Source organism: Scophthalmus maximus, chromosome 11, assembly GCF_022379125.1.
Source record: "Scophthalmus maximus strain ysfricsl-2021 chromosome 11, ASM2237912v1, whole genome shotgun sequence".
Classification (NCBI taxonomy): Eukaryota; Metazoa; Chordata; class Actinopteri; order Pleuronectiformes; family Scophthalmidae; genus Scophthalmus; species Scophthalmus maximus.
Genome location: NC_061525.1, coordinates 24552501 through 24562500, shown reverse-complemented (window position 1 = coordinate 24562500; position 10000 = coordinate 24552501). Strand labels below are relative to the sequence as shown.

Sequence of the window (10000 nt, the reverse complement as noted above, 5' to 3'; positions counted from 1 at the left end):
CTCTGGCTGCGGATCAAGACGATTCGACCAATGACAGCAGCCTGTGCACACTGCTGACCCTGTGTGACCTCCTGAACCGGGAGCTGCTGGTTCTAATTGGCTGGGCCAAACAGATCCCAGGTACACGCCCCCTCAGAGACACGCCCTGTTCCACCAGGATTAATCAAGACCTTCATAAACTTGTTAATTCCACGAAAATAAAACTCTAATTATTTGTTTTTGTAAAAATCCAAAACCTAAGTATTCATTTTGTTTTTTCCTCTTTGCCCCGCCCCCTCCCAGGCTTCTCCGGGCTCTCATTGGTCGATCAGATGTCGCTGCTGCAGAGTGGCTGGATGGAGGCGCTGCTGGTGGGCGTGGCCTGGCGATCGCAGGGCGCAGCAGGGGAGGAGCTTGTGTTCGCCGGGAACCTGAGGCTGGACGAAGGCCAGTGTCGAGCTGCGGGATTGGCCGACTTGTACGAGGCGCTGCGCCACCTGACGGCGAGGTACCAGGCGATGGACCTGAGCCCGGAGGAGGTGGTGGCGCTGAAGGCCATGGCGCTCGCCAACTCTGGTACGAACACACACACACACAGGAGAATGTTTACTGAGGTTTTAAATCAAGTGAGAAGTAGTGTCGCCCTCTGCTGGTCAGTACAGAGAACACAGGCTTCAGACACACACCAGTCTGCTGCTGCAGCTGACGACACAACCAGAGACGCTTGCTTCCCCCAGTGGCCATAACCAGAAAAATGCACGTGTTTCCCGTTACTCCCTCAGACTCCCTCAGCGGACGCCATCTTCTCATTTATCCCGTCACAATTTCATAATGAACTAGAATCTTTTTACGCTCACAACAACATAAAGAGTCTATGACGTTAGCGAGTTAGCGTCTGTCGCCCTCTAGTGTCGTCACATCTCTGTCTGCAGGTCTGACTCTGTCGCCCCGTTGCCATGGCAGCAAAGTGCGAACGCTCATCGGGTTTTGAAGTATGTGCAAGATTTCGATTTCATCCCAGGATTGGTCCGTAGATGAAAATTATTATTAGTATTATTATTTTTATAAATATAAACGTTGCAGAGAGCTTTTCCTAATGTCGCTCGTTGATCTCACGGTTCATCGGACGCAGCTTCAACGCGGGTATTGATTTTAAATCATAAGAGGGGGTCTGAACATATTGATCCCAGAGGAGTGGGTATTAATATTGATCAGTGGCTGGGGGCTGAAGCATCACGGTATTGATTAGCTCCAGAAATGTAGGTTTTGTTTTGTTTTGAAAAAAAAGGAGGGGGGTGGAGCCTAATGGCTTCAACACAGTGTTTTGTTAGTAGGAGTTAGCACTCTTAGCAGTGGATGGAGAGCCGCTGCGAGAGCAGTGCATGATGGGACACTGAGCCTCGGATCAATAAACCATAATGATGAACTCGACTCTGGATCCATAAAGCGTGAAGTCATCTGGACGAGTTCATGTGTCGCCGCTCACCGACGACTCCACGTCAATAATTCACACAAAGGAAGATGATGCGCGTGTGTGTGTGACCTTGACCCTGTTCCCCACTTGACTGTAAATAAAGTACTGTACTGATGTAGTAGATTCTCACCAACGTCTCTCCGCCTGTTGCCGTCCGCCAGACGCCGACCCGGTGGACTGTCCGGACGCGGTGCACCAGTTTCAGGACGGGCTCCACGAGGCGCTGCAGGAGTATGAGTCGTCCTGCGGCGAGCGGCACCGGGCGGGACGCCTGCTCATGAGCCTGCCGCTGCTGCGTCAGGCCGCCGACCGCGCCGCGCAGACCCTCCTGCGCCTGCACCGGTGCCACCGCATCCCGCTCCACAAGCTGCTGCTGGAGATGCTCGACGCCAAGTCCTGAGGGGCGTCCCGTCCCGAGACCACGGACGGCAACGAGACTGTCGTCCAGTTTTCGTCAGGATACAGTAAAAAAAAACCAGCATCAAACTCACTGACTTCACGATGGAAAACACTTCTATTCTGTCCAGAGAAGAACCGTGAAAAACCAGAGACACTGAACGCCACGTCATTGTCACCTGGACACATTGTTTCATGGTATAAACATTTACATTTCTGATCTGTATTTTTTGTAAAAGATATTTTGCTGTGAACATTTTCTTTGGGTGTTTGAGTGAGTGATGGTTTTACCTGGTTACCGTAGCAACAAGGGCGGGGGGAGGGCAGGGGGGGATGATTGATTATCGGCAGCTGATCAGTCTCATCGAGCCGATTGAATAAATGACGACACGTGATTCTCGTCTGGTTTTGTTTTTCCTCCTCGTGTCTTTGAGCCGATCACGTGATCGATTGTCGTCAATAATAAATACAAACGAAAAGTTCAGGGCCCACGGGGAAAAGGAGCGATGATGCTTACCTGGAAATCCTACTGAGAGAAAAAGAAAAGTAATGACTTTGACTAAGAAATAAATTCTGTCTTCAGTGAAAGTTAACGATGCGACTAATCGTTAAGACTCATTATCTATTGAATATTTATCAGAGGACAGTAAAGATCCTCGCCGCACCTTTCAGAATACGACTCATTTTAATAATCGATTGATCAACGTGTCAATAGATGGATCTGATAAACGTCACCACATGACGTGTGGACAAACTGATGTTCTGATAAATTACCAAACTGGATCTGGTTGCATAATCAATTGTGAAACGGTGATCAGATGAATCAAGAGGGACAATTACAGATATTGGGATGTGTTCAAGTGTTCAAGTGTTCCTGAACGATGACGCAGCAGGTGACATCACATCGCAGCTGAAGCTATGTAAATTAAATTAAACATTTTGATTTAGAAATTGTTTTTTTTTAGTTTTTCAAAAAATATGAGATGAACTTATATATGAAATTAAATAAAAAACACAAGAACATTTTGTTTGATGAAATTCAGATAGTACAAAAATAAATGAGGAAAAATCGACGACGTTGATTCTGATTTCTTTGTTGGTTCTTTTACATATTTTGCACAATTTGTTCTTTTGATCGTTCATTTAAAATTGACTGAAGAAAATGCTAGTTGAAGAAAAGAAACAATGTTAATCTGCATCCGTTTTGAAATCCTAACAATCCACTGTGACGTTTTCCAGCTTCAGTAAAATTAAGTTGATAAACAAACACATGATGAAAAAAAAAATCCTCAGTTTCAAACCTGGTCTGTTTTTTATTTGAACAAACGCTGAAGAAAGAATCTGAACGTTCACCAACAAGGGCGTGAACCTTGTGACATCACCAACAGGGGCGTGAACCTCGTGACATCACCAACAGGGGCGTGAACCTCGTGACATCACCAACAGGGGCGTGAACCTCGTGACATCACCAACAGGGGCGTGAACCTCGTGACATCACCAACAGGGGCGTGAACCTCGTGACATCACCAAGTGGACGATCCAACATGGCCGACAGTTTGACAGGCAGTTCGACAAACGACCGGAGGATGACGAGACAGAAGAGAAACATCTCGACACCTAATCTCAAGGCTATGTTTCCATCACAACTCAGCTGGAAGGTTCCGGGAAATTATTAACATAATTAATACGTCTGAAATACTTCAGACTGAAACGTGGAATCATTTGAAATATTTGTCATAAATGTTCTTCATTACTACATTATTATACATTATTACACTGCAAACATAATTGTTGTGTTTTAGTTTGAGGCAGAAGGGAAACTTTGCGTCTTTGTTTGCTGAAATATTAATCATAAATGCAGATGAGCATTTATGCTCATTGTTTATATTTTCATAATTCAAGTTCTATTAATTTGGTAAAGTTCATGGTTGAACCACATATTGTCCTAAGAGTTTGATAACGACATGTTGAGAATCATTGACAAATCTTTTTCTAAATATTCATATCGGCCATTATATCAACATCTGACCTTTTTTTTACTCCCCCGATATGGAATCCACATCTGTCGAGCTCCAGTGAACTGAACGGCATCGTCAGCTGAGAAGATTCAAATAAAAATTTAGAATGATTCATGAATTCGTATTGTCGCCGTTTCTTCCCTCAATTCCACAAACTTCTGTTTTGGGGGAATAATTGGAAAAATATGAAGCTGTAACAAACTAAAAATCATCAGAAAGATCAGATTTTGTTGCTTTTTAAAAAACAACATTACTTTAAAGCATTAGTGAAAAAAAGACGGTGAGATGTTCAGGTGCGGCTCCGTGAAGAAGAAAACGGAGCGATGACGACGTGTTTTCATCACAGTGAAAACTACATTTGACATTTTACCCGAAAAACACAAATTAAAAAAAATAAAGTTTCTATAACAAACTTTAGTTTTCTGTTTTTTTGAACAGACTGATGATCCGTCGCACGAGGAGGAGTTAGAAAAACATCTGGTTAGAAAAATTCATCTGTTCTATCAAAACGTACAAAAACAGACAAAGCTGCACTAACTCGTTCCGTCCACCGGCGGATTATTGAATTCAGACAGAAGAGAGACAACGGCAGCTTCTCGGTTGACAAAGTGAAACAAAACGATTTGTAAAAACTAACCTGTCACGATGTTCACTGTCGTTACCGTGACAACAGGTAATCCAACACAAGGACTACGGTGAGAAAACAACAACGTTGTTATTAGTGGCAACCGAGGAGGCATCGTCTACACCCCCGTCCGTCCATTTACACAAAAACTACAGAGCAGATTTCCAGGAGGATGAAAATAATTCACAAATCTTGATGAAAGAAGATGAAATTAAAAAAAACAACGGATAATTTAAATTTCAAGCATCCGAATCTTTGATCGTCTGCCACAAACGAAAAATCCGTTTCCGTGTTTTTTTTTCTGTGTGAAATCAAAGAGCCGTCGTCACGAGAGCCTTAGCGACGGTTGCTAGGTTTAGAGTCATTCCATTTATTGATCACGTAAAAAATATTAATTAGTGCAGCTTCACCGAGTCGAGACCCTAAGCCTTATTTTTTCACGTTAGTTTGTTAGTCACTGTCTTGTTGACCGGAGCTGAGAAACGACTACGTGGCATGTGGTAACGGTGGCAACACAACTTGAGAGCTGATTGGCTCAACACCTGACGCCATTGATCAAAACTGAAAATGTGTTTCAGTTCACAGTGAATGTTCAAGTTAGTCAGTTTTCTCAGCCAATCAGAAGCTGGTCTCGTTCATGTGTGGTTTGGGGCTGGTTGGGGGACCGGGGGTGGAGTCAGGACCGGGGGCGGGGTCAGGGGCGGGGCTGTCTGGACTTGTGGGGCTCTCTGGTGACACTGGGTCGTCAATGGGAGACGGTGCAACGGCGCGGCGCGGCGAGACGGGGGTCTGAGACCGGGTCGGGCTTACCGCAGAGGGGGTGGGGCTTGTCGGGGAAGTGGGCGTAGTCTTGCGGTGCGATGAAGACGAAGATAAAGGAGATGACGACAGTGACGAGGACGCTCCAGGTGAATGGCGAGCACCAGGCGACACAGAGAAGGTGGTGGGGGTCCTGAGACCGAATCTGGCTTCCAACTCGCTGCACACCGCTAAGCTCCGCCTGACGCCCTCCGACCCCGGCAGGACACCGAACCCTGAGACACCAGCGGCCTCCGTACCCTTAGCGAGCTCCTGGCAGCGCTCCACGAAGCTCCCCCTGCGGACGGACCCCCACTCCCTGTCTCGGTCCAGGTGTCTGTGGGGACGGGGGCTGGCGGTGGAGCAGTGGCTGTAGGCGGGGCTGGGGAGGGCAAGGTTCTGTGGTCCAGCCCCAGAACCGGCCGAGAGGCCGGGGTCTCGGAGAGGTCTGGCGACCGGCATTGGGGGCGGAACCTGACGGGGGAGGCTGCCGCACAGCGAAGCCGCCGAACCCAGAGCTCCGCCTCCTCGTCCTCCTGCCGCAGAGTGAAGACGCTCTATCCGGAAGCCGTCGCTGAGCTGAGAGTGAAGACTGGAAGACAGGAAGTGACAGCGATCAACAACAACAACAAACCATAAACCCATGAGCCTAGACACAATGACATACCAGTCAAAAAAATGATGTGTGTGTGTGTCTGTGTGTGTGTGTGTGTACCTGCAGGTGGAGGCTCTCGGTGTACTGTCAGGGGTTCTGGTCAGAGCCAGGTCACACTGGTCCAGCAGCTCCAGTAGCTCCTCCTCCGTTGGCCCGCCCAGCGCTGCGAGACAACCAATAAGAAGCTCACGTCACATACGAGGGCGACGGAGCGACGGCTGAACGTATATTGCACATGGACAGACATGGATGTGGAAACGTCACTCGTCAGTGAACAATGATCAGGAGAGTCTGACCTCTGATGTCGACCTTGCCGGCGATCTCCATGGCGGTGGTCAGGTCCCACATCTGGATGCTGCCGTTGCCGTGGCCACTGAACAGGTAGCGCCGCGGCCGAGAGCCGATGCGACTCGAGCCCTCGCACTCGTGGACCATGAAGGCCGTGATGGAGGTGCCGTCCACTGAACGCACCTCACACACCCTGGCACACACACACACATTTTTTCCCCGATGTGAAATGCTGTATTTATGTGTTTTGAAGCTCCATGTGAAGTTCAGAGTGAATAAACCTTTTCCTCAGTGAGTTATAAAGCTAGAGATCCAGTGATTCACCTACCTACACCCACCCACCTACAACCACCCACCTACCTAAAACCACCCACCTACCTACACCCACCTACAACCACCCACCCACCTAAAACCACCCACCCACCTACAACCACCCACCTAAAACCACCCACCTACCTACACCCACCTACAACCACCCACCCACCTACAACCACCCACCTAAAACCACCCACCTACCTACAACCGCCCACCTAAAACCACCCACCTACCTACACCCACCTACAACCACCCACCCACCTACAACCACCCACCTAAAACCACCCACCTACCTACAACCGCCCACCTAAAACCACCCACCTACCTACAACCACCCATCTACACCCACCTACCTACAACCACCTACCTACAACCACCTACACCCACCCAACTACACCCACCAACCTACACCCACCCACCTACACCCACCAACCTACACCCACCTACCTACACGCACCAACCTACAACCTTCTATTCTACATACAGGACGTCAGATAAACAGCTGGTTTGAAGTGGATCAATAACTAAACTGAGGAGTTCCAGTCATCACATCGGGAAAACTCACCTCTTCCCGTTGGACGACAGGCGGACGTAGAGTTTGTCGGTGTCCGGGACGACTCTCTGAATAAAGACCTGCTGGTCGTCTCTCTCCCCATACGGACCTGAGGAGAGAGAGAGAACTTAAAGGCTCAGTTTGCCCAAATCTCTACAGATGTTTTTTTCCCTCCATTCGTGATAATTACAAAAACAATTCAAAAAAATTCACCTTGAGCCCTGAGTGTGTGTGTGTGTGTGTGTGTGTGTGTGTTACCTATCTCCGTCCCGGCGCTGCAGCCTCCGTGTCCGTCCACGTCGTCCAAGCTGAGGATTTTGAAGGAGGTGAGCGGCGTGGACCCCGGCTGGGTGGAGATCATCCCTCGGAACCGAGTCACCGTCCACGTCCGCACGTGGTTGTTGTCTGCACAAACTAAGAGGGGACGAACGTGAAGAATCTGCGACAGGGCGGGGGAAGAAAGAGCAGCGACCGACGCGACGCAAAGGAACAGACAGACCAGACGTGAGTCTCGGATTCGAACCTGAGATGAGGTGCTTCTCCGACAGCATGATCTGGGTGACGGGGCTGCGGTGGACGGAGAAGGTCTGGAAGAGCTGAGGCCCCGAGCCAACGGTCTCCGGGTGCTGGACGATGACTCGCACCGTCCCGGAGCTGGTGCCGTACGCGATCTCGATCCAGTTCCCGCTGTCGCCTGATCAGATGGAAGAGAGGCGGCCGCAGAAACACTTTCACAGACAGAAACTTGAAAATCAGCAGATTTTTATCACGTCTGTTGAGACCAGAGATGAAAAACAGCAGCTTGACGCTGAAATAAAAACAGACGTTTTGTTCCCGTACTGGTTTTGGGCGTCAGGTAGACGCTCAGAGCGGTGATGGCGTCTTCAGTCGGGTCTCTGTACAGCTCCGTCACCAGCAGGTCATTGTCCTTCATCCTCAGCGGGAACTTCTGAACGTCTGGGGAAGAAACAGCAGCAGTGACTCTCTGTTCACACGACCTTAATACACGGGAGGCAGCGGCGTTTCTTACCGATGTAGTAGATGGAGCCGTTGTTGCAGCCAAGGATGAGGAAGGAGCCGGCGGTGTCGTAGCTGCTGATGGGAACCACGTCCTGGTTCTGCACAGAGATGACAGAGAACATCAGGCAGAACCGTGCGTTACCTCCACCTCCTCCTCCTCCTCCTCCTCCTCCTCCTCGCCACGTTACTGCTCAAACTAATCCAGAGAAGTAACTGCTGCACCGATTTGTATGTTTAAGATCTTGGTTTGTCTTATTTTTTATCTCCGAGCATCGTAGTTTCTCCGTTTCCTGCTCTTGTTGGACCATTCTGCCAGGAAAAGCCACTAGGAGCAGCAGATGATTGTGAGGAAGCCAGAGGAAAAGCCAAGAGACAAAGAATAATCAGTTTCACCACCTGCCAGTGTTTGGTGACGGCGTTCCACACCCCGACCTTCCCGCTGTGGCTGGTGGCGATCAGCTGGTTACCAACGAAGAAGAGCGCCTCCACCGGCACATTGAGGCTGAAGACGCCTGCCGGTCGGGGACACAACCTCAGAACGAGTTGCACAATAGTTCCACCGCACAACTTTTACAACTTTTACGGCCTAAACTGACACAAATGTACAAATGCCTCTTACCGATCTCATTTCCGTTGCCGTCTGGACAGATGGACCACAGGATGATCTCCGTCACCGAGGCGACTGCCACCATCTTGTCGTTGTCTCCAAGTGAGCCGCCCATCACCTTGGCGTTGAGCGCGACTCTGTCGATCACCCAGTCCAGACGAGGGGAGGTGAAGACCTGCTGCCAGCCGGTCGACTCCTTCACCCTGAGAGAGAGACAGAGGTTCAAGGTGAAATCAGAAGTTAAAGGTCAAATGGAGTTGTGAAAAGAAAAGATCACACCGACTGGAGACGCACTAACTGACGTTCAGAGATGAAACCAGACATTTACGCTATTTAAAATTTCAAAATCAAAGACAAAATAAAAACTTCATCACACAAACGACAACAGAAACCTTCAGCAGCGTTTGGCACCGAAAACCATTTCACTATGTAATGTTACGGAAGAGTGCGAGGGGTCAAATGTCATCCGGTCACCAAAAGGAACCAATCAGACGAGCTCTGGGACGAAACCGACGTTTTACCTGTAGCAGACGACAAACTGCGCGTATGCCACCGCGATCCAGTTGTGATGACCACAGATGATCCGCACCATGCCAGAATCTGATGACTGACCTGCGCACACACACACATACGGACGGAGGGACACACGCACACAGAGTATATATAATTAGTTTATTAACAATTAGTTATTTGGTGATATGAAAATGAGCTGAGACGTCATGATTGGCAGCTGAGAGTCTATGAACTGTGTGTGTGTGTGTGTGTGTGTTGACCTCCACTCGGCCTCTCTTCCATGCTGGCCCTTCCCAGTATCCCAGAGTTCCCCAGGTTGGGGGGCATGGTGTTGCTGCGTCTGACCGGGGCCCTCTCTGCGGGCGCGGTGCGGCCGCCCATGAACTGCGAACCGGCCACGCTGTGGCGGTTGCGCCGCTTCGCCGGGTAAACTGGGACGACACAAGACAGGAAGTGAAAGTGAAGCCGCTGCATTCCTGGTTTTGTTTTGGGTCGGACTGACCGGAGCCAGACCTTTTCTTTTTTGTGGCGAGGAGGAGGGCGGAGTTACCTGGCGGCGGCAGGTATCCATTGAACAGCACGTTTCCACAGGACGAGCGGTCCAGCTCATCACACAGCTGCAGTTTGCGCACTACGACACAGAAAAAGGGGTCAGGACAGGTCAGAGGTCAAGAGGTGCCACGGGGTTACGGACGAACGCGGCCCCATGTCTCACCGAGCGGCGTGATGCCGTAGAACTCGGCCTCGTGCATGAGCATG

General features: G+C 49.6%; 2 protein-coding genes across 3 annotated transcripts in view; one reads left to right on the top strand and one right to left on the bottom strand.

Annotated features, from left to right (window-relative positions):
- esrrd (estrogen-related receptor delta) overlaps positions 1 to 2775 on the top strand; it is a 5644-nt gene extending 2869 nt beyond the window's left edge. The window contains exons 7-9 of the mRNA XM_047335504.1: positions 1 to 120; positions 283 to 555; positions 1615 to 2775. The exon at positions 1 to 120 is cut by the window's left edge and continues 42 nt beyond it. Of these exons, the coding sequence (XP_047191460.1) occupies positions 1 to 120; positions 283 to 555; positions 1615 to 1853 (632 nt within the window). The 3' untranslated portion in view covers positions 1854 to 2775. The remainder of the gene's footprint in view (positions 121 to 282; positions 556 to 1614) is intronic.
- Positions 2776 to 3138: 363 nt separating this feature from the next.
- shkbp1 (SH3KBP1 binding protein 1) overlaps positions 3139 to 10000 on the bottom strand; it is an 8325-nt gene continuing 1463 nt past the window's right edge. Inside the window, exons 4-17 of one of the 2 annotated variants that reach the window (XM_035621852.2) lie at positions 9957 to 10000; positions 9792 to 9872; positions 9502 to 9672; positions 9250 to 9340; positions 8741 to 8931; positions 8518 to 8633; positions 8132 to 8219; positions 7927 to 8058; positions 7625 to 7795; positions 7360 to 7515; positions 7114 to 7210; positions 6242 to 6426; positions 6006 to 6108; positions 3139 to 5882 (exon numbers count right to left, since the gene is read on the bottom strand). The exon at positions 9957 to 10000 is cut by the window's right edge and continues 89 nt beyond it. In XM_035621852.2, coding sequence (XP_035477745.1) covers positions 5111 to 5882; positions 6006 to 6108; positions 6242 to 6426; positions 7114 to 7210; positions 7360 to 7515; positions 7625 to 7795; positions 7927 to 8058; positions 8132 to 8219; positions 8518 to 8633; positions 8741 to 8931; positions 9250 to 9340; positions 9502 to 9672; positions 9792 to 9872; positions 9957 to 10000 — 2398 coding nt within the window. In that variant the 3' untranslated portion in view covers positions 3139 to 5110. The remainder of the gene's footprint in view (positions 5883 to 6005; positions 6109 to 6241; positions 6427 to 7113; positions 7211 to 7359; positions 7516 to 7624; positions 7796 to 7926; positions 8059 to 8131; positions 8220 to 8517; positions 8634 to 8740; positions 8932 to 9249; positions 9341 to 9501; positions 9673 to 9791; positions 9873 to 9956) is intronic. The other variant, XM_035621853.2, reaches the window with a different exon arrangement.